At 42.7% G+C, this 24301-nt stretch overlaps 1 protein-coding gene across 5 annotated transcripts; it reads right to left on the bottom strand.

The window, feature by feature from the left end:
* Positions 1–180: 180 nt before the first annotated feature.
* Positions 181–22748, bottom strand: LOC122052939 (protein transport protein SEC23-like). Of its 5 annotated transcripts, none has more exons than XM_042614702.1 (14): positions 22593–22748; positions 21535–22147; positions 21235–21450; positions 20491–20664; positions 19361–19522; positions 17059–17201; positions 16811–16886; positions 16561–16736; positions 16388–16469; positions 15754–15831; positions 4356–4517; positions 4010–4273; positions 1745–1849; positions 181–608 (listed from the first exon to the last, which is right to left on the bottom strand). In XM_042614702.1, exons 2-14 carry the CDS (start codon positions 22042–22044, stop codon positions 465–467), a joined length of 2292 nt encoding a protein of 763 aa, XP_042470636.1. In that variant the 5' UTR covers positions 22045–22147; positions 22593–22748; the 3' UTR covers positions 181–464. The 5 variants fall into 5 exon arrangements, with proteins under 5 accessions (XP_042470636.1, XP_042470639.1, XP_042470640.1 ...); XM_042614705.1 differs by having other exon boundaries at positions 21535–22144; positions 22593–22730; XM_042614706.1 differs by having other exon boundaries at positions 22491–22697.
* Between the last annotated feature and the right edge of the window lie 1553 nt (positions 22749–24301).

Genomic DNA, 24301 nt, shown 5'->3' with positions numbered 1-24301 from the left:
GATTTACAATGTTTCCTGTTCAATCAAGGCGGCATATTGACCTGACCTTAAACATATGAGAAGCAGTATTGGGGGGCACCTTTCTTACATAGAGTCAAATGAACCTGGGGCTAAACTATACGACCAAGTAATGGGGGATGGTCAGAAATTGCAGAGATTGCTCGATGTACATAAAACCAATAAAACAAAAAGATGAGCTCTATCTGTTCAGCATCCAGCAAAGATTACAATATTGGAACTAAACAGGGTACTTGCCATATCAAATTACATTTAAAAGACAAGTGTAAGGTGGAAGGGAGCATAATATTTGAATACAAATCTTTACATGTAATTAACCAAATCAATAGGCAAACAAGACAGGCAATACACTCGAGCTTACTAGGAACTAACGATGTGACTTTTCCTACTGTACAATGAATCAGGCATGCAATTTGAGACAATTTTAACGCTGCATACAGTCAAAATTACTGAACTGCAAGTCGCTGAAGATGATCAAGGAAGACTTCAAGGCTAACATCATCTGTGAATAAGATATCTCCACCAGGTGGGGGAGGATTGTTGGAGTTGTATGTGACGGATGGGTTCAGTTTCACCAAAAGGAAACGAGCCTGAAATAATAAGGATTTATTCATCTAATCAGTTACCATCAGTTGGATAGCGTTAGAAGATATGCATTCATTCATTTAACTTTGATGACTTCCACAAATTCAGGCATTGTCAGTTCAAAGCTTGAAAATAGAACCAGAGTATTCTAAGGACAGTTCGGTGCACGAAGTTCCTACCAATACAACGTTCCGGGAAGGATCAGACTACATTGTATCTATTGTACACAACCTTACCGGGATTGCAAAAGGTTGTTTCTACAACCCTAAACCCTTGACCACAAGGTCATATGGCAGAAACTTTACTATTATGCCAAGGCTTCCTTTCTAAGATGCAGCAAAAATAATTTAATGATCCAGAAACAAGTAATGAGATTGCAACTATTTCCTAGGAATTTAAGTTAAGGTAGTTCTCAAGTAATGAGCTTGCTAATCCATCTAGTGGGATAAGACTTGATTGTTATTAGAATTCTCATGAATGCAATACACGGATTAAAATAAATTGACGTTATGAGTCTCTTTTGTCCAATATGTTGACAAATGTAAGACTTGTGGAGTATTAGAAATGGCATGCATGCTGTGCAACATACTACTAGTTTCATGAATTTTCTCAGCTGAAATCAATCATAATAGGTAGGAATCAGGTATATGGTGGCATGGATCAACCAAAATTTGCAACTCATATCTCAGTTCTAGACAATGCATTTGGTTTTGGCTCATGAAGACACAACAAGGATAATCAGCAAAGAGGAGTTTTCCTTCACTGCAATCCAAATAAATAGTGAGATTTCTTCACCTCTATTCAATCATTGTTCAAAGTATAACCATCCTGCCCAAGCTGCTTTCCTTTAAAATATTAACTACTAAAGACAGTTCATGTCACTTGACATACTGTCAGATAATATGGACGTAATAAGTATTCCACATTTCCACAAAAGAAAGAAAACCATTTTATTTTGGATTTTAAATTTTCAACGATGCTATATCCTAATAAAATCTAACAGTACAACTGGTAAAAAACAATGTCTCCCTTGTTGTATTCAAGACTTAAGATTTAGTAGTCTCATATTTACTTGTATTCTCAGCATAATACAGGTTCTTTATGTGTATCATTCTGACTCTAGGAGAGAAAGGAAAGTAACCTGAGAGCCATGCTGGTCACAAACAACTAAACGAGGAACAGGAAATCGCTCTTTCATTATTGCATCTGCTTCCTCACGTGGAGCTTTAAGCAAATAAGCAAATGTCTGCACAAAATACATGTCATTAAGATCAAACAAGCACAATCTGCGAACATCTAAATGAGGTTAGCATTAAATAAATAGAAAAAAATGAAAATTAACCCAGGTGGATAAAAGCACCATTTCATCAAGTCAATTGATGTTTATATTCAGCATTCACACAATGCATGGCAGCATCCAGATTAATTATATAAAAGAACACACAAGAAGAAGCTGGAGAAGCAGGATAAATATCTAATAACTTTTATCTGTAATGCTACTACATAATGCAGAGGTGAGGTGCATAGATCATGACCATGATTTTGGTATTTACCAGAGATCAACCAAATATGATTTGCTGATTTGTAAATGGTAAAATAAAGACCAGTGCATACTGCCTTTTCTCCACATTCTAAAGCTTCTTAAAAGATTTTTTCCCTTTTACAGCCTCAAACTAGTAAATATTGCTTCATCTATTGTCTTATTTATGGACCATCCCCTATAATTTTGATTTGCCTGATAGCCAAATTCCATAATAAGGATATATCCATAATAGTTTCAATCGCGATGTTTGTGCACTTTAGTAGAAGCAGCATTCTTATTTTTTTTTCCCAATTTTTTTTTTTAAAATTGTGAACATCCCATGAACCAATTGATACTCCCATCACATCAGTTACTAGTTGCATCAAGATGAATCAAAATAATTTGTTTTTACAAGCTCTAAGTGTATTCTATTGTTTGAAATTTCACAGCAAATGATCCAAAACATGGGAAGTCCATTTGTTGCAAGTAAATGCTAATGGCTTGCATCTCTAACAATTATCCTTTTTTTCTAAAACAGATTTGACCTATGCATGTTTGCTGCTAACATAGTGATGATTTGTTTTTTTCACTCGGTCACAATTTGTAACATAACAAATAGCTAGCTTAAGTCATGATTTGTTAAATCAACTACCAAATACCAAAGACTAAACCCAGCAAAAAGGAGGAAGAAAAATAAAAACAATGACAAGCAATAAGTTTGCCATATCGCAGATTACTACATGATAAATCCATGATCCTGTACGTGTATTAATACACTAACTCAAATCGAGATTGAAAGAATCAAGTAGTAGAGGCAGGCTAGTTAACTAACCATGAACTGGATGTCATTCAATCATCCTAGGAGTTTGGGTCTATTGGTGGATCATTGAATGTTGAATCCATATATCCTCAGTTTTCTGTTGAAATTGTTATTTGTTCGACTACATGGAATGAGGATAGATGAGTGCATATAATGATTGGATCTAAGGACCTAGTAGATGGAGCCTGCCAGTAAATCCATATCAGGAAAATGAGATGCAAGATAGTACTGTGGGCAACTCAATGTAGTGCATAAAGTTTGTGAATCCTTATACTTATAGATCATACAAGCAAGAGTGGCAATGTAGTACATTAATCACATAATTAATTTTATATCTCGAAACAAATAAGAGCGACAAGCTTCAAAAAGGTAATCAGAGTAGGAAACCAAGAAATAATATGGACAACAATTAGTCAAGATAATTAGAATGTTCAAAACCTGCCAACTGCAGTTTGGGCAAAAATTGAGTAACCTAACTAGATTAAGATCCAACCAATACAGGGCTAATCACAGGTACACGAAATTAGCCTTATCACTAACCTTAGTTACAAAGAAGGGGAGCTTAGTGCAACGGTAAAGTTGTTGCTTTGTGACCTAAAAGTCACGGGTTCAAATCCTGGAAGCAGCCTCATGCAAAAAGCAGGGTAAGATTGTGTACAATGGATCCTTTCCCGGACCCCGCATGTCAGGAGCTTCATGCACCGGGACTAACCTTAGTTACAAAGGAGCAACATCTTACTGGTGACAAAATGACAATGTTGCCAAAGCTTGCATTGTTTCACGTGATCAAGGAAAAAAAGCTAAACCTTATACAATTCCTATGCTTTGTGAAGAAAGGATGAGATGTCAAATTATTGTATTTTAGAAATCACAGATCTCTAACAAGCAAATACACACCTGTTCAAGAAGTAATGGAAAAGGAAACAGGTATAGATCATCATTAGTTTTTCTAAAAGTAATTATTAATGAATAAAATTCTAAAAAGTATGTTTTTCATGCTGAATCCTAGAGGGTACAAGAAGGCAATCAAAACTAAATCTCAAGCAGCAGTAGCTATATATAACCTCATGTTCAGGTTGATTTTGGTAGCCAGAATTTCGCCATTGTGCAATGCTTGCTCCATGAAATACAACTACACTAAAATATGAATCCAGAAGAAGGATCCTGTCGGCAGCAATTGCAGTTACATCCAGAAGAACTGGTTCAGGGGAAGAATGAAAGGAGTAAGAAATCAGTGATGGTTGGATCATGACAACTGCATTTGCAACATTCTCTCGGTTGAGAATCATCCTGTAGTATGCTGTCTCATCAGGGCTATTGTTAAAGACCTGCATGAAATACCATTACTAGGAAAGAGTAATTAATTGCAAAAAAAATGACACAGCGCATTGCCTAAAGAAATGGTCTTGCCTGCACAAATTGTGAACGCCTCAAATGAAACATAAACTGAGGAAATATCGATAAACGTGGAGACAAACTAAAAGAGGAAGGGCTGTCTTTCTGGTAATCCCCAAACTTGGAACATAATCGGATCAGCGATCGATCAAGCCACCTTATTGGATCAAAATCATCCTTACAAAAACAAGAAGTAATACAAAGTTGTAGTAACAACCATCAAATGAAGAAAGCAAACCGATAAGGCAACCATAAAGTAGGGCACGGCCTTATGTTGTTTAATCTAAGCATTTGAAACTACTTAAGAGAATCAAGGTAGTGAAATTGGAAAAAGAAAACATATAAGAGAGTAACTGAAAAGGATATTTCATGAAAACAACAAATATAATATTGCTCTATATTTTTTCTCAGATTAAAAGCTGAATGTTCCAACTTAGTTATAAAGTGACAATTACTAGAATATGATAGATATTATTCAATGGAAAAGGACCTATTACATCTAGGTACATAAGAGCTGAAAATAATACCTAATAGCTAAACAACCAAGGTGGGGACTAAACTAAACTTTTACACACCCTTCAAGGTAGAGCATAGATACCAAAATAAGCATCTAGCTTGCTAGAAAAATAAAGGACAAAATCCCATAATTTCAATGTAGGTCTACAAAGTACGCTGCTTCTACCTTTCCTTTTTTAACATATTCCCTTCTTAAAAAGAAATATCTTGCTCCCTTTCTAAAATAAAGATAATTAGATCAATAAATGTATTTCCTTTTTTCCTTTTTGAATCTTGTCTATTTTTCCAAAGCTGCCGAAGAGATTTTCAGCCATTCTTTTTTTTTCCAAATATGGGCCCTACTTGACGATGAGTGGCTGAACATAAGCTAGGGCTTGATTAAGGAGTTGGGCTTGGGGCACTTAGCATGTAATGGGCAATGGGGATTGCCGCAAGCAATCAACAATTAGGAAGATGCAAACTGTTGTGTGAGTTTAAATTTTTCACGCACTTTCTATGCAATAAGGCTGAAGATCCACAAGAAAGAAATTGTGATTTCCAAGCATTTGACCTATGAGATCATGCTGAATGGGAGACAAAGAAGGATCTATAGAAGATAGATCAGATATATGGCAGAAGCAACTTTAAGCAGTTGATGGATGGATGAGATGATTTCTGGTGATACCTGTGATGACATGAAGTGACAACTTCAATGAAATCTTAATTATAGGAGCTAAAGACCCATTTGTGTAATGATGGTGCATGAGCAGAACAAGGACCAATAGCCGTGAGGGAAAATTTTGTTGGTTCTTGTACTTTTCCACTGCTACAGCAAAGTTGTCCATTGTCAAGTTTGCTTGAATGTGCAAGCACACAGGGCAGAGGATGTAGGAGAAGTTAGGAAACAAAAGATCTTCATGACAGAGCATTGGTACTACTACCTTTCTCTTCTTAATCATAAAGTGGCAGCATGAACAGTTCAGCTGTTAGTATGAGCAGCTTGAGTGTCAGGGGATGAGGACAGAGATAGCGCATCTGAACTGCTCAAGGTCATTATCCAGGATGAGAATACTAAGATAATGTCACCTGAAGAGGACGTTTACAATAATGAAGGGGGGATATGATATTTGGAGTGTGACAGTGTTCATGAAAGATTGAGTGGAATCTTTGCTTTAATTAGTTTACAATCCACATCACTGCCCTCAATGCATTTTTGCAGCCCATATGGTTTGATAATGTTTTATAGTGATCCTGTCCGAACCAAGAGTCAGCGGACGCTGGGCACGTGGCGCTCTCTGCTGGATCCTCGAGTGCTCCGGCGAACCTGCAACAAAACCGAGCCGGGAGGGGTGCCCCGGCGACGGTCCTCCGACGCTCAAGTCAGGTAAGTGGTGGAGAAAGTGGCTGCCAAATTTGTATTATGCGTACCTTTGGCGAAGTAATGGCCTCTTTATATAGGACGGAGAAGGAACTGATGCACGCCCACCGAGGTGCGTACGTGTCAGCAACCCATGCCACGGTATGCACTTGTCAGAGAGCTTACCTGACACCATGCTGCCACAGTCCGAGCATGTTCTTTGATGGGACGGCAGGACCACCCGTTGTCAGACTAGAAGTAAGGTACAGCCATACGACTTGACGGCTGTCAAAAGATGTCCCCGTCTTTTACCCACCGTCTGACTGGGGTGCCCGGCCCGCCGGGCAGGCGATGAACGTCGTCCGGACGGCCTTGATTCTTTGCGCCGTCCGGGCGGCACCTCCTTCCGCTCGGTCATTACGCACTGCTTTATTTGAGCGTCGGACCCCTGGTCCCTACCAGGGTGCCTTTTACTATCAGATTTCCCTTTCTTCTGAGTCCGGTCGGCTCGCCCTTTTCCGGCGAGCCACTGGACTCTTTGACCTCCCCTCAGCGTTGACTCCTTATGGGGTTCCGGATTTTTACCGTCGGATCACTTGCCTTCCTCTCGAGTCTAGTCGAAGGAGGCAAAGTCCGACTGACTGGACTGCCGATCTGTCGAACAATGATCATTGCCTTAGGCCGCTCGGCCAGGCATAAAGATGCTCATCCGTGCGGCGATATCTGTCTGTCCGGCGATACTTTGTCCATGCCTTGTATTTTCTGGGAATCGATGTCCGTTGTTTTCCCACACTACCCCTCACGTGCTCTGCGCACGGTAAGGGGAGCTCATTAAATGCAGCTAGTAACCGGCTGACACGTGGCGACCGTGCATTTGTCAGAGTATGGCGGTTACGTCACTTCCGATGGGACAGCCGCCGTTTGAAACGGACGATCCGATGATAACCTCGATATCGACGACCTGGATCGGACGGTGGAGATCATTTCCGGGCGGCGATATAAGACCCTTGACTTCGTTTCCGCCGCCGCCTCGCTTCTTCATTCTCCTCCGTCACTCTCGCCTTTGTTCTTAGACTTTCCGACGATCACACGGCTTCTTCCGGTCATCTTCCTCGCCTGTAAGAGCCTTTTTCTCGCTTCAGACGCATTCTTCTTTCTGTTAATCATCCTTTTCAGCCGGTTTTCTTCCATTGCTTGAACCATCCTCTTCTATCCCGCATTCTGGCCTTTCGATCATGACCAGTACCTCGCAATCAACCGGCGGTGCTCCGGGTCTTTGGTACTCGAACATGGAAAGTCGGTTCGACGAGGAAGACGCCATGCGCCTCACTCGAGTATATGACCTACCGACCGACCACGAAATAGTGTTAGCCACGCCTTCCGATCGGCCTAACGATCCTCCGCCCGGCACTGTTGTCTTCTTCCGGGATCAATTCCTGGCCGGACTACGTTTTCCTCCTCACAAGTTTTTCTTAGAAGTTTGCAACTATTTCCGCATTCCGCTCGGCCAAGTAGTTCCTAATTCTATTAGGTTGCTGAGCGGAGTGGTAGTTTTGTTCAAACTGAACGGCATTCCCTTAACCCCAAAAATCTTCCACTACTTCTACTATCCCAAGCAAGCCGAGTGGGGCACCTTTGTTTTCCAATCTAGGATAGGCTTCGTCCTTTTCGATAATATGCCGAGCTCCAACAAACACTGGAAGGAGCATTTTTTCTATATACGCTTTCCCGAGCGGCCCACTTTCCGCACCAAGTGGCAGACGGCTATGCCTGCGCAACCGGAGCTCGGCAAGTTTAGAGGTGACGCAGACTATCTCCATGCAGCCGAACAGCTAGTCGATCGACAAGATGCTTCTCCCAGGAGTAATGCATATATTCGGCTTGTCTTCTACACCAGCCGATCTGCCTTGTAGCATGAGTAAGCTTCCCTATCTTCCCCTTTATTTTGTTCTAACTGATTTATTCTCTGCTTCTGCAGCTGAGGTCATGTGGCGGGCCAGAGCCACCGAGAAGCTCAAACTGAAGGCCGCTCGGATTGAGGCGGTGACGAGCCAGGAGGCCGCCGAACGGGGCATTGCTCCGGCTGATCCGACCGGCGAAGAAGGTGAGGGGACGCCAACGGTCCCAGAAGCCCCGGACGCCCCTGCCCCTCCTGACGAGGCCACGGGCAATGTAGAACCTGCAAGTGAAGCTGAAGTGGCGCCGGCGACCGGAATCCGCACCTGCCTCTACACTTGATGAGCCACAACCTGAGCGGGGTGCAGATGCGCCGGTGCTGTCCGGAACAGTTTCTCTCGAGAGTACCCCGACCCCTCAGGATTCTCCGAGGGCCAGCTTGGAAGTGCCGCCGTCCAGCCCTTCGAGGACTCGACGACGTCTCAAGCGTTTAGGCGAGCTACCCACCTCTTCTGCTGGCGGGCCATCTCAGAGCGGGCCGAGCGGCCAGTGTTTCCTGAGCAGATGATCACCCTGACGGGCCCTCTCGCACAAGCTTGGATAGATGCTCGGAGTCGGATAGCTAAGTTGACTCCCGGGCAGCTCGGCGACAGCAACCTTCAATCAGCCACCGGGGTATAGCCCTTCCCCCTCTTCTCTCTCTTATTTGAAGTTTTTACCCTGTTCGTGTTTGCTAGCAGAACTGGGTGGAGCAGATCGCCATTAGCGATCGGTTGGCCGAGCTGGAGGAGGAACTGAAGAAACAAAAAACAGCGGGGGACGCCAGGCAGTCGACGGCCGCTCTGGAGAAGGCCAAGAAATCGCTAGAAGCCGAACGGAAACGAGCCTCTGATCTGGCGAGCAAGGTCGTTCGGCTTGAAACAATGATTAAGCAGCGAGACAAGGAGATCCAGACGGCGATCACTCGGAAGCAACAGGCCATCAACGATATGGACCACATGAAGGTGGAGATCCGGGGGCTGGAGCAACGCATCAAGGACCTGGATGCTCTGCTGGCCACCGAAAAAGAGAGCCGTTCGGCTGATCTCCAAAGATTCGATGGAGACTTGAAGGATCTCCAAGCTGCTAGCGACGCTGCCCATGCCGCGCTCAAGGAGTATAAAGAGGGGGAGTCGGCCCGCTCGGACGAAGTGAGGAAGGCATTCCTCCGCCGGAAGGCTTTGGAGAGAAGTTTACCGACAAGATATCCTCACGTTCAAGAGGCCATCAAGGCGGCGGTGGGCTATCTGAAGACCAAAGGTCACCGTCTGCCGAAATGACTATTCCCCGAGGATCTCGCGAGCGTGATGGACGCCATCCCCGACGCTCTTTTTGATTTCGATGTGAGGAGTTTTGAATTCCCGCTGTTCGCCCCGCTTATCTATGTAATGACTTTTCGGCTTGCATATTAGATAATCTTCGCTCCTTTCTATTTTAGCAAGAAATTTTTCCTCGTCCCAACTTTAAGTGTCTCTCGATATTTATCGCGGAGCTCGACGGGTTTATAGTCGTCGGCTCTCGATTTTTAACGACGGGCTCGGTTCGTCCGCCGGATTATTTATACGCTCGCTCTCGATATTTATCATTTGAGCTCGGCCGGATATTTATAGCCGATCTGCGCTCTCGATTTTAACGACGGTGCTCGTCGGTTTCCGCTCGGTTTTTATAGCCGCCGGCTCGTCGCTCGGCCGGCGCGAATATTTATAGCCGATCGGCTCTCGATTTTAACGACGGTGCTCGTCGGTTTTCCGCTCGGTTTTTATACGGTTTAACGTCTGGCTAGACGGATATTTATAGCCGCTCTCGATTTTTAACGACGGTGCTTATCGGTTTTCCGCTCGGTTTTTATAGCCGGTCGACGGAACTCGTCGACGCGGATATTTATAGCCGATCGCGCGGCTCTCGATTTTTAACGTCGGTTTTCTAGCCGGTCGGCGCGGCTCTACGGCTTAACGTCTGGGCTAGACGCGGATATTTATAACCGATCGGGGCTCTCGATTTTAACGACGGTGCTCGTCGGTTTCCAAGTGAGACTACACACCCTACCGAACGGCTTGGCTCGGGAAACCATATACCCGGCCGACCGACTCGGGCCTTCACATCGAGCGCTGCGTCAGATATAATCCTCCCGAGGTAGTCTCGGCTAAAATGTACCGGCCGAGCTGCCAGCCTCCCCGAGGTAGTACTCTATAATGTACCGGCCGAGCCAGCCTTGTTCGAGCCCTGCTCGGATATAAACCTCCTACCGAACGGCTCGGGGCCTTCGCCTTCAACCCGTGGCTCGGATATACACCTCCCGCCACTCGGCCGGGTCTTCGCCGAACCGTGGGCTCGGATATACACCTCCTACCGCCTCGGGTTCGCCGAGCCCGTGGCTCGATATAAACCTCCCTACCGGCCGGGGTTCGCCGAGCCCGTGGCTCGATATAAACCTCCTACCGAGCGGCTCGGGGCCTTGTTCGAGCTCCCTACGGATATAAACCTCCTACCGATCGGCTCGGGGCCTTCGTTACGATGATAATGCCTTATATTCGCTTTTTTGACTTTTCATCTCTGCATTTCAAGTATTTAGTCGAAAAATGAAATACACAGTGGTGATTTACAATGATACACCTTTCACCCCGCCAGGTAAGGCTGGAGGTCCAGTCTATCTAGCCGCCGTCCGTCCTCGCCCTCCAAGTACGCGCCCGAGCGGAGCTTTTCGATGATTTTGAAAGGGCCCGCCCACGGAGCTTCAAGCTTGACGACGTCGCCGACCGACTTTCTTCCGCACAAGATCGCCGACTTGGAACGATCCGGGAATTACGCCACGGTTAGTTTTGCTTCATCCACGACGGTATGCCATCACCGAACTGACGCCTTTGCCCTCTCCTCTTCTACCAAGTCCAGCCCATGTTTCTTCGTTCGGCGTTGTCATCATCCTGGCTGACTCAACGCCGACTGACCGGTATGACAACCTCACCGCCATATACCAAATGGAACGGTGTGACTCCGGTCCCTTCTTTGGCGTCGCTCGATGGCCCACAAGACGCTCGGACTTCATCCGGCCAACTCCTCCCAAATGGTCGAGCCGAGCGAAGAATTTCCGGTTGGCGACTTCACTTGACCGCTGCTCGAGGATAGGCCACGGACGTGAAGTGTTGCTCAACGCCGTAGCTTTGCACCAATCCTCTAACATCTTCCCCGTGAACCGCCGCCGTTGTCGGACACTAGTCGGCGAGGGACGCCAACCGACAAATGATGTGTTGCCGGATGAATTTTTAACCATTTGTTCAGTGATCTTTGCCACGGCTTCCACCCATTCGAGAAATAGTCTACCGCCACTAGTAAAATTTCCTCTGCCGCCATCTGAAATGGACCCACAATATCCATTCCCCATCGATCGAATCTGACATGAGATGGTTGATGCCTTCATCTCCTCCGTCGGTGGGAGAAGTTGTGATACTTCTGGCATGAAAGGCATGTAGATACCGTCCGAGCGGCATCTGCTTATAAAGTTGGTCAAAAGTATCCGGCCAAGAGGATCTTCTTGGCCAACGAACGTCCGCCCGGATGACCCCCGCATGATCCTCGATGCTTCCGGAGGATGTGTCGAGTCCTCCGAGCTACACATTTCAAAGGGCGAGAAAGCTTTGTAAAGTCGATCTCCGATGAGTGTAAACCGACCGGCTCTTCTTCCGAGGAGCCGGGCTGCATATTCATCGGACGGTGTGGTGCCCGAACGGAGGAATTCTATAATAGGTGTCCTCCACCACTGGAAACGCGAGGCCTCAGATCCGATCGATACGCGCCACCAGCAGCTTTTTCAATCGTTGGCCGAACGGCGACCGGCTATTGAGCTCGCGAGTTCGCTAACTCATCGCCGCCGGTTCTCCGCTCGTGGGATCTTCGAATAAGCACCTCCTGAAAGTAGCTTGAGTTTTCAAAGGCCTCGCCAGAGTTCGAGCCGAACACGCTTGATTTCAAAGGTGCGAAAGTCACGAGCGCCAACCGTGAATCGCAGAGTGTCACCCGACCGCTCCCACATGCCGTGCCGCCGCAATCCGCCATGAGGCCTCATCCGCCTCATCATAGGTAGCTTGTAATCTAGCCGGACGGATAGGTGCATCTTTTCTTCCCGAGGTGAGAGTAGTAATATTCCGATCCCACTTCCGAGCCGAGTGGAGGATCCATCCACATATATTCTCCACATAGCTTCCGGCCCCGTTTGCACTTTGGTCACAAAATCAGCCAAGGATTGGGCTTTAATCGCCGAGCGGGGCTGATATCGGATGTCAAATTCACTTAATTCCGTCGTCCACTGATAAGCCGTCCGGACGCTTCTGGATTCAACAGCACTCTTCCGAGTGGACTGTTCGTCCGGACAATAATGGTGTGAGCCAAGAAATACGGTCGCAGGCGCCGAGCGGCTAGAACCAAAGCAAAGGCCAACTTCGAGCCCGGTGTAACGAGATTCAAGATCTTTTAAAATGTGGCTTAGAAAATACACCGGCTGCTCTTCGCCGCTCGCCCTCACAAGTGTCGAGCCTACAACATCCTCGTCCCACTGGGATTTGGTTGTTCGGTGCAGTATCTTAAAGAATGGTAGGCTCCGATCGGATGATTTGGAGATGAACCAAGAAAGTGCTATTATCCTACTGGTGAGATGCTGGGCTTCCTTCAAATTTCTCGGCGGTGGCATGTCTTGTACTTCTTTTATTTTACTGGGGTTTGCCTCGATGCCCCGCTCGGTGACGATGTAACCCAGGAATCGCCCGCTCTTTGCGCCGAACAAGTACTTGTTTAGATTCAGCTTGATCCCGTATGTCCTAAATGTCTGGCAAGTCTCCTTGATGTCTGCACACAGGTCAGCTGCCTTGAGGGATTTGATTAATATGTCATCGACGTATACCTCCATGTTACGACCGATCTGCCATTTGAACACCTTATTCATCAGCATTTGATAAGTAGCTCCAGAGTTCTTCAGTCCGAACGGCATGCCATTGTAACAATACGTCCCATTGGCTATAATGAAGCTGACTTTTTCCTAATCTTCCCGGGCGAGCGGCACCTAATGGTACCCTTGGTATTCATCCAGCATGCATATCAGCTCGCACCCAGCAGTGGAGTCTACCATCTGATTAATCTAAGGCAGCGTGTAGAAGTCCTTTGGGCATGCCTTGTTGAGGTCCCGAAGTCGATGCAGACTCACCACTTGTTGCCCGGCTTTGAGACCAACACGACATTTGCGAGCCAGCTCGGGAATTGCACCTCCCGTATGTGGCCGGCCTCCAGCAGCTTCTCTATTTCTGCCCGGATGATCAGATTTTGTTCGGCGTTGAAGTCTCTCTTTCTTTGCTTTACTGGCCGAGCATCCGGTCGGACGTGAAGTTCATGTTGCACGACGCTCGGGGAAATCCCGGGGAGCTCATGCGTCGACCATGCGAACACGTCGTAGTTTTGCTCGAGATAGGCGATCAGTTCTGCCTTCTGATTGGCTTCCATATCAGATGCTATGAAAGTTATTGCCTCCGCTCGGCCGGGATGGATATGGACTTCCTCTTTCTCTTCGTAGAATAGGGTAGGAGGTTTTTCAATAATAGTGCTAACCTCTAGTCGGGGAGTTTTTCGAACGGATTTGGCCTCGGTTTTGACCATCTCGACATAGCAACGCCGAGCGGCCAACTGGTCACCTTTGACTTCCCCAACCTGGTTGTCTACTAGGAATTTTATTTTTTGGCAGTATGTTAAAACTACTGCCCAGAACTCATTGATGATTGATCGATCCAGGATAACGTTGTAAGCTGATGGGGCATCTACCACAATGAAGTTTGTGGTTCTGGTCCTCCGGAGCGACTCCTCTCCGAGCGATATGGCCAACTTGGTTTAGCCGATCGGCAAAACCTTGTTGCCCGTGAATCTATACAGTGGGGTCATCATCGGCAGTAACTCACCTCGGTCGATCTGGAGCTGATCAAAAGCCTTCTTGAAGATTACTTATGTTTACCGAGCTCCCTATGTCAACAAAAACTCGATAAATGGTATAATTTACGATTACCGCTCGGATGATGAGAGCGACGTAGTGGGGGACTTCTACTCCCTCGAGATCCCGGGGTCCGAAGTTGATTTAGAGCTCGTTCGCCTTCTCTCGGCTATAGCTTACGGCGTGAATCTCCAGCCGCCAAGCGTATGACTTCCTGGCTTGGTTAGAGTCGCCGCTGGTTGGACCGCAGGCTATGATGTTTATTTCTTCTCGAGCGATATTGCTCTATTTTCCTCCTCCCGAGCAGATGACCTGTTATGCTCGCGAGAGGCTAGGGGGTGGTCAATAGTTTCCCTCTACTGATAGTGGCGCTGTCGCTCGGGTGATCTTCTTGCATCCCCCCGTCGCCCGACGGATTGATGCCTGTGTCATCAGTCAGGCGAGGGAGATTGGCGACGATAGCCCCTCAGGGCTGGCCAGGCGATCGACGTCTGGCCGCGATAGTCACGTGTGTTGTGTGATGCCAACTGGTAGAAGGAGCAAAACATGAGCGTCCAGGCCTTGCCTTTATGTCTTGATCTGGCGTGAGGCCGAGCCACTGGCTGGAGTTTCCTTTTTCCGAGCGGCTTGCGCTTCTTCCACATTTATATATTCGTTGGCCCGATGTAGCATGTGATCATAATCTCGGGGCGGCTTTCGGACGAGTGACCGGAAGAAGTCCCCATCCACAAGGCCTTGCGTGAAGGCATTCATCATCGCTCCGATGGGCCGTGGGGATATCCATCGCCACTTGGTCAATCAGAATATAACCGATTCTCTCTCGCCTTGCTTGATGGCGAATGTCGACACTTGTCTTTTGATAACGCCGACTACTGGCGAAGTGGTGGAGGAAGGCCGTTCGGAATTCCTTGAAGCTCGTGATGGATCCGTCCGGCAACCTCCGAAACCACCGTTGAGCCGATCCCGAGAGGGTGGTAAGGAAGACTCTACACTTTACTCCATCTGTGTACTGATGGAGCGTGGCTGTATTATCGAACTTACCCAGATGATCATCCGGGTCTGTTGTTCCATTGTATTCGCCGATCGTCGGAGGCACGTAGTGCTTGGGCAGAGGGTCTTAGAAGTAAGGCACAGCCATACGACTTGACGGCTGTCAGAAGATGTCCCCGTCTTTTACCCACCGTCTGACTGGGGTGCCCGGCCCGCCGGGCAAGCGATGAACGTCGTCCGGACGGCCTTGATTCTTTGCGCCGTCCGGGCGGCACCTCCTTCCGCTCGGTCATTACGCACTGCTTTATTTGAGCGTCGGACCCCTGGTCCCTACCAGGGTGCCTTTTACTATCAGATTTCCCTTTCTTCTGAGTCCGGTCGGCTCGCCCTTTTCCGGCGAGCCACTGGACCCTTTGACCTCCCCTCAGCGTTGACTCCTTATGGGGTTCCGGATTTTTACCGCCGGATCATATAGTATGATCTCTTTACTTAACAAGTGCAAAACTGGCAATTCCTTAGCATAACCTAACTTTAATATATAAATTTCAAAGATTCAATGGAGAAAGCTACCAAATAAATACAATGGGAGTGATAGGTATCATAATTTTAGGCAAAAGCTAACTTAAATTAAATTCATTATTAGTTGCTTAAATGCAATTAACTATGTAAAATACCTCTATTTCCATCTTAAGAGAAACTAATCGTGCCATGACTGCAGCAGCAGCTTCTTGATCAAAACCAGCAAGCAAATCCTACAGAAGATAGAGATGGTGGCTTAGCAATGTATTAAAACAGATACAGAACTTGTGTATAGAGAGAGAGAGACAGAGAGAGAGGTTTGATATGTTGTGCACCTTGCTTGTGCGACGCTGCTACGCGACTAAGTGAGGCAGGGCGTCACTCAGGGAGCCCAAATGGCTTCTGGGTGCCCCACCTCACTCAGTCGTGCAGTTGCATCGCGCACGACCGGTCCGCAGCATAACAAATTTATATATATATATATATAGTTCTCCTTCGACAGCCATTAACTTTAAGCCATTCAGTAAACAAGAGCTTGTGACCACGATTATTTGGGGTCAACTACTGGGTTGGATACATCGCTAGTAATATCAGATATTTTAAGTCGACTTTAGTAACTTTAAGTAGAAATTTCTTTAGTCTCCCATGACACATCTTACCTTCAATAAGTTTCCTTTCAACAATGTCTAGTCCATTTTCTCTTATTTATTGTTTATTGAATCTACAGTTAATCATTCTATAAGCACAGTATCTTTTAATCATCATTGCTAGTAACCATGATTGGTTTACCTGCACATCAGCAGAACTAGTTACCCATCTTCTAGACAGAGTAGTCACTCGTAATCTCATTTGACCATCACTATGTTGATAACTGCAAAAATAATGTGTAACGAAATCAACATAGCCCCTGGTTGCCGGTAGTGAGACAATGAGAAAAAAAAGAATCCAAGGATTGCCCATACTATGTCAAAAATTGGAAGTAGAATTGGTTGCTCGTATGTTGAGAGATTGATTCTGGACCATCTTTCCTGGCTATCTCAAATATCAGACATAATGATGTCTTTTTATCAAGTCCACACATCTTCCAAGCAGTTGTGTTCCCCTGACCAACAACCGTCTCTGCACAAAGAGGTCCTTTCTGGCAAAATCAAAGAACTACCATTAAATTAATAACTAAGCAATGATATAAGGGTAGCATTACAATCAACCCACTTTTTCAAGAGAAGCACAGGGACCTATGATACCCTGAACTTTTACATCCTTCGAGCAATTAACTTCGAACACACCGCTGTGAAAATGTTCCAGAAGGGACACCAAAAAAAAATCAGGAGTGATGTTAACTGAGATTATTTTATGAAGTGCAAAATTACTTCAAATTCACAAAAAGACGAAGAGGATGGGGTTATTAGGCAAAAATAAGACTACAATCATAAGATGCATTTTTCAGAGAGAAACCTTACTTGAATGCTAAACCAAGATCATAATCAGTTGACTGAAAAATTCGTCGAAGTGAATCCTTAAAAACAGAGTGTCCAAAACTCTCTGCTAGAACAACAATACCTCCTGTTCTCTCAACTGCAACTTTAAGTTCTGCCACACCAACCTAAAAAGACACTTTGTGATTAACATAAAGATATAAAAATGGTCCACAATTCCAATATTTCACTATAAATAAGACTTTGGATGGCCAAGGTTGGCAAAGAAAACAAACAATATCTAAAGGAATACATTGCGTTAACACATCCATAGTTTCAAACACTACAACAAACCAATAGAAGTTTTAAGAGTATTAAACATTCAGGTCATGCGCATCTCAGTATGCACATACCTATTTATCCTGCCAATGTTTTTTGGTGTTAGTAAGATTACATAAATCATTATAAGAACAAAAGTTATTACATCTATTCACAAGGTCTATCCAACTTTTCATGTACTTATTTATATTGCCTACACATAATGCAACACAACAAAAAGTCAAAATGATAGATCATTTTTATCTCATATATTTGGCATATCATACTATATCGCCAAGTACATACCGCAATTACTCAGTTCGGATCCTCTGTCCCCAAATTTCTCTGTCCCCGTGTCCCCTTGCCGATCGGACGAACCAGATTACATCTCAAGGATGTCTTGCACATCACGAGGATACTGCACACATCTTAAGGATGGCATGATGTCTTAAGATGTAATCCGGTCCGTCCGATCGGCAAGGGACACGGGGACAGAGAAATTTGGGGACAGAAGATTTGAATTGGCAATTACTGCCCATATTGACAGTGAAATCAGCATTCCTAGTCATACTTTCAACCTTGAATTGAATTATTTAATAATATTATTCATGAATCAAGAGTTGAGTCTTTGGCGGCATGATTTTTCGTCCATTTAAATGTCAAGTAGGGGAAAAATAGAAATTTGGGATTCTATCTTACTCATCGCGGAGTTTGCTTACAATAGTTTTGTAAAACCTTCTACAAGTAAAAGTCCATTTAACATTGTCGTTCTGAGTCAAACTCTCTATAATGGTCAAACTCATTATCTGAACAATTTAGTTTTATTACCAACTATTTCCCTCTCTACCACTTTTCACCTTTGTGAATCAGTTGAGAGTTTTTTTAAGAATAATGCATGTCAATATTAGGATAATATTTATATTGTTGATTCACCACTTGAATTAAACATCACGCTTTGAATATATAGGATCTAGCATATTATCAAGGGACATTAAAACCTCCTTATTTGTTAGTTGATTTATCTACAAGCAGTGCTCTGACCACTTTAGCGGCAACTCTTCCTCCCGCACTATAGCAGACCCATATTAATGAGTGTGTTATAGATATGCAATGTGCTAGCTCCCCATATAAGTACTATACTTAGTCCACTAGAAATGAGTCTCAAGTACAAAAGACATGGATCACAGAAAAGAAACTACATCACATGACTCACATAACTTATTTGCTAAGATTTAACAAGATGAATCAAAATCATCTTATATAAAGACACCCTTAATCGTTCACTTCGTACTATGTGTGTCGCAAGACTTGACGGAACATCTTGCTCCCTTACTCAAGGAATAGACTTCTTCTAAGCGAAGAGGAATAACATAATTAGGTTTTAATAAGTCACGATTAAGGTTTTAATATGTCATTAGGCTTTTTATATGTTTTCTTATTTAAATTCTGTTATTTAATTTTTTAAATTTAAATTTATTAGAATTTTGAGTAATTCAGTAGGATTTTCACAAAGATCTAATCATATTCCCAATCTGTAAAGGGATGAGGATGCATGTATTAAATTATCTTTCAATTTAATAATATTATTTCCCTCTTCATTCGTCAACAGTTGAGTTTTTGTTCATCCTACATCACCATCTTTGTTTGGACCAATAAATACCAACTTTACTACCTGATAGGCTGTAGTATTTTGTACCCTAGAAGTATGACTGACAAAAACAAGTCTCACTCTAAAATAAAAGGTCATGAAAGGTCCAGTGAATTGAATATTAATGAGAGTCTGAGAGTGTACACTCTGAATGTTTAATCCCATTTAAACAAGATAAAAAAAATTAGAAAATTAAAAAAATGGCTTAACATAAGTATCCAGTAAAAACATAAGAACGAGGCAGTATAAACAGTGGCTCATTAAGGCAAAAAGTAAAACACTGAACACTTTGACAACACTATTCAAGCTCAATATGACTCACATCAAATAATTAGGTGGAAACCAAAAGACACGACTTTAAATAATTAGGTGAATACAGACCTGATCAAGTGCACAAGCAAACAAATCCAGCACATGGCCTTGGTGAACAAGTTGCTTTGAAAGGGCCTCATAGAATTTGACGGCTTTATTATAAAGTGCAGCAGCTCCTTTATCAAGATCTTTGTGAGAACGAATTGGCTCAGAAAGATTCTTTGATACAATCTGCAAGCATTATGATATTCTCAGGTTTACTCACAATCTTAAGGAAAAGAAAGGCAATTCATAAACATCACAAAAAGGCAATATATCAGACAGGTCTATTACAAACTTGATATACTAAATTATTATCAATAAAATTATGCAAAATGTAATAGTTTACAATAAACTAATACACAATTGTACAGGAGTTATATCCCTTATGAAAGGCTGTCAAATAACAGTTTTACCTCTCAAAGGTTTACTCCTACATGAGCTTTGTTCACATCACACAGTCCTTGTACTGTTCCCAAAATATTAACACAAATAAAAAAAACATTAAAAGTCAAGATTTAACTTTTTGGGCAGAATTATAGATATGTTACACCAACATACACTCAAATCACAGGAACATGTGAGTTGTTATTTGTATGATTTGAAAGCTTATGTCATGCCAAATGGCATGGTCAAAATGTATCATTCTTGTAAATTATCAAAATTTTATACTAATTGAAGCAAGTAACAATCCCATGCCACTGCCTATGTCAATTGTGTTGACGAGTATGGTAATGTGTCAACATTGAACATGGTTTGGCGCACGTAAGATGAATTCAAGCAACATTTTTCTTTAGTTTGTTTCTCCAAAATTGTAACTTTATTGATCAGCTAAGTGTCAATCTTATTTTTCAAGGTTAACAAGCTTTATCTCAACACCCATTGAACCATATCAAAGTGTTAGCATAGCACAGTGACAAATCTATATGTTCTAACCAGAAACTAAAACTTCGGTAGGTTTTTTATTTCCAACAAAAAAAAACTCACCATATTGATCAAGACATTGAAACAGCAAAAACAATATCATGGACATGGTACAATTATAAGCAAAAAAATAGTTTGAAAAAAAATTGCACAAAACATCTAGATTGACAAAAGAAAAGTCTATAGACCTGCTACTCCCAAATTAGAAGATTATGAAAGTCATGAATGAGACTTACTGATCCTGATCCTTGGGTAGATGGGCCGCCAACAAAAGCCATTATCCTTGCTCCTGAACCAGGAACACAGAGCCCCAACAAACTAGCCGCGATACTTAATGCAGTACTTGTACATCTTGATGCACGTTGGTCAGCTGGAACAGGCCAAGGGTCTCTTGGAAGCTCTTCAAGTACCTTCATCCAAATAGACCAAAAAATGTATGTCAACGTTATTGTTTATCTGCTAAAATATTAATCTAGCAATACATCAAATGAGGAAGGGAGGAAAATGTTATTTCCACAAAATAAACAAATCCAAAATTCCAGATCTCATAACTATGTATAGCATGTTATTGAAGGCATAGTCTTGCATATAGATCAACTGTTCACTGGACAAGGGATAAGATTCATGTAGCTTGACCCCAACTAATTGGGACCAAGATGGCTTCCTGTTATATCATTTTGACATGTTAAAATAAGGTTCCTACTTTCTAGAACAGTCTTAAAAAAAAACAGATTACCTGAAACTAAATATGTTTCAAATATTGTTAAAGATGCCAACAGTCAGGAAATTACCTATCTGAATCCTATTTATAAGTTAATACTTCAATAGGTAAAAAGAGGATGGCTATCGCAGTGAAATATATACAGCTGACTTGTCTTCTGTCCTCCAATATATGAATATGCATATCCTTTTTTCATTTTAAAATCTTATAAGAAATGATAACAGATCTTAATAGAATATACTAGAATTAGAAACCTCACTGAATTCAAGACAAATTCGCATTCTGAGGCAGGCAAGAGGAATCTAGCAATACTCTCTGGTGAGAGGCCATCCCTAGGCCCTGCAATTACCCCCACATTGGGCCTTGGCCTCCCAGCAAAGAAACACATTTGCTCCAGGAGCTGCTCCTTAGTGATTTCCTTTGATCCCTTAAACACGTAAGATTTTGGCATATGTCCAAACCCTAATTCATGAACCTGCATACGATATAATTGAGTAGTTTATATGGACCATAGTTAGCTGAAAATCCAGATAGAAAGTCACCAGGTAGATGTAACAACCTGTACATAAGTTCCAAAAGTGATTAAACCAACAAGGGAATTCTCAGGCAAAAGCTCAATGGCCTGCGACAAGGCAGACTTCAAGAACATAATCTCCTCCTCTATCAGACATGTGTCAACAACAAAGAGGAACACTGAAGGCATTTTAGGGCCAGTATCTGGGGAGGATGCATACTCAATGGTTGTATACTGAGGAAAAAGCTCAGCAGGGAGGTTTTCCTCAGAAATTGACATATAATGCTGGGGAAAGTGATTCCGCTGAAAGCAAAATGGGCATACCCAAATCTTGGCAACATAGTCAACAACAGAGAAAGGGTTGAGTATGGAGCGACAGATCCGACACCTAAGAGGCGAGTAAGGCAACACTGGCGTATCAGGAATAGGTTTTAGAGGAGTGTACATAGCGGCAACTGGTATCACGCAGCTCAAAGCCTCCTGCTTTGTGCCCGGGAATGTGTTCCATGTCATCCGCACTCCATCCTGTGTCTCTAGGTCGACGAACTCCGACATTCTCAAGGGATTGTTAAATCGCTACTGCAGCTGGTACTACTCGACTGATAGTCCTAACTGGTTATCGTCCTTTGAGTGGATTGTTATTCGCGCAAAAGTGCTGCTGAACAACAAAAATAAGCATGAGAGATTAGTAACGATAACAACACCTGTCGAGGGTAAAAGAAACTAACGCCACTAAATGCTGATGCCTCTCAGAACATATCCATATAAAACAAGATGATCGAAATTTCAAGAGATCAGCAGACAGATATTCCACTAAACGGCCGAATTTAGTACGAGAAGAAATCCAGTTTGTATAATCAAAGATCATGTTATTGAATATTTGAATTCTCCTTAATTAGGAGTGACCAAGAAAGCTCAAAGCAAACTCCTTTGCGAAACCCATAATTCTTTAAAAAAAAAAAAACATCTCCCGGGAAACAATATCGAGAGCAAGCTCATACATAAACTGGATCGGCAAAACCTAGAACACGCCAAAGAAACATACTGCTAAATTCCAATTCCTTGCAATAAGAGAAAACCCTAATTAGAGCTGAAACAAATACTGTGGCTGTTCTCGGCTTTCCGTCCCCCAGCGGAAGCGACAAGGAGACGATGAAATCGAATCGACCGAAGTGGCTTAGGGCAGCGAGCCTAGCGTCGCGTTTCTCTGCTGCGCGGCTGACTTAAAAAGACGGTTAAGACCCGCGAACCCAAATTCCCATTTGCCCTCAATGCGTTATCTCACTTAAGTTGAGATTAGCGCCAGATGTTTGAATCACGCACGTTTACGGTGGGAAAGTAGGGAAATGAAGGAGAACAATATATCTAGCTTTTCTAAATTATCATGCCATATTAAAAGTTATAAATCCACTCAGGGTGATTTGGGTTTTTGATTTTTTATTTTTCGCCCTCACCAAAAATGAAAAAACAGACTAAGGAGGTGTTTGATTAAAATTTATTAATTAGAATGGTAATGAATTTAATTAGAGGGTCAATAGGAATAAAAATCTGAATTGTATTATGGTGTTTAGCTCAAATTCTAAAATGAATATATTTGTAATTGATAATGTTTATTTTGAATCAACATCAATAATGAAAATCAAATAAATTTTTAATTTTATCCTTATTAATTTAATGTATTAAAAAAATCTATTTTTTAAATACCATAAATGTCATCTTTAAATTATGAAAAAAAAACATTTTAATTTTTTCATTGAGGCTAACCTCGTTGTTGAATCTCTTATTTTTAAAATTAAAATTAGCAACCTCTTCTTGCTCCAAAAATGTTATAGTCAATTGCCGTAATGAATCCATTACAAAAATTGCAATTAAAATATTTTCTGACAATCAGACTGAAATAAGGTATTCAAAAAAAACATGTCAGATGCAGGATGAAACCCAACTGAATATATGTAATGCCTGTATAAGTGAAAAATTATAGTAAGGTCAGATTTAAAAGTTTAATTATCTAATTGAAGAAATTAAGATATGTCAAGAGAAAATTTCTTGACCCACTTTAAGCTCAAAACTACCAATCTAGTCAAACAGCTTTAAATTGGAAATGAGACTTTTAATCCGATCTGGAGTAACCAAAGCTGAAGCCTTAATTCCTACAGATGCACTGTCATAGGTACCCCCTTGAACAACAGCCATTACTGTTGGATTTTGAAGAGCATTTTGTTTCTTCTTTCCACTATATTTTCTGTGATCTATTTGTCTTCTGATTCTGTTAGCAGCGCTGTAAATAATGAAGCATTAGGTGGTGCACCCTCTCCAAGAAGTGGTAAATGCTCAGCCCTTGAAAGATATGTAATTATATGCTCCCAGGACTCTTGCACATAATTGTCATATTCAATGGCTATTGATATTATAGCCTATTAACAGAAAAATAGCTTCTAAACTACTAACATTAGTATAATCAAGACTTAAATTGATATTACCATAGAATACAGAGGATGGATTATAGGAAGATTCAAAACGTATAACTATACTGATTCAGATCTAAAGCTGAGTTATGGCTCTGCTATTACTTACTAAGTGCAGTTAAAATAGTATCGTTCTGAGTTATGATTCTGCTGAACTTTAAACCAAAAAAAAAACAATGAAATACATTAATAATCTATTTGATGACACAAAAGAAAGAGAAAGAGAAAGAAATTAAAAAAAAAAAAAACCTCCGTTGGGATGCCCTAAGGGCTGTATTGGTACATATTTGGTGATTAATGTCACCAAATAATGTGTGTACATTAATAATTTGGGTTGATGCGGTAGT

This window comes from Zingiber officinale, chromosome 3A (genome assembly GCF_018446385.1).
Source record: "Zingiber officinale cultivar Zhangliang chromosome 3A, Zo_v1.1, whole genome shotgun sequence".
NCBI lineage: Eukaryota > Viridiplantae > Streptophyta > Magnoliopsida > Zingiberales > Zingiberaceae > Zingiber > Zingiber officinale.
This window is presented reverse-complemented; position numbering and strand designations above follow the sequence as displayed.

Coding starts and splice junctions, on each gene's coding strand:
- LOC122052939 (XM_042614702.1), bottom strand. CDS start 22,044: ATGTCGGAGTTCGTCGACCTAGAGACACAGGATGGAGTGCGGATGACA. Junction 19,523..20,490: donor CTACCCAAGGATCAGGATCA/GTAAGTCTCATT, acceptor TAATGCTTGCAG/ATTGTATCAAAGAATCTTTC. Junction 16,470..16,560: donor TACTTCCAATTTTTGACATA/GTATGGGCAATC, acceptor TTATTTTTGCAG/TTATCAACATAGTGATGGTC.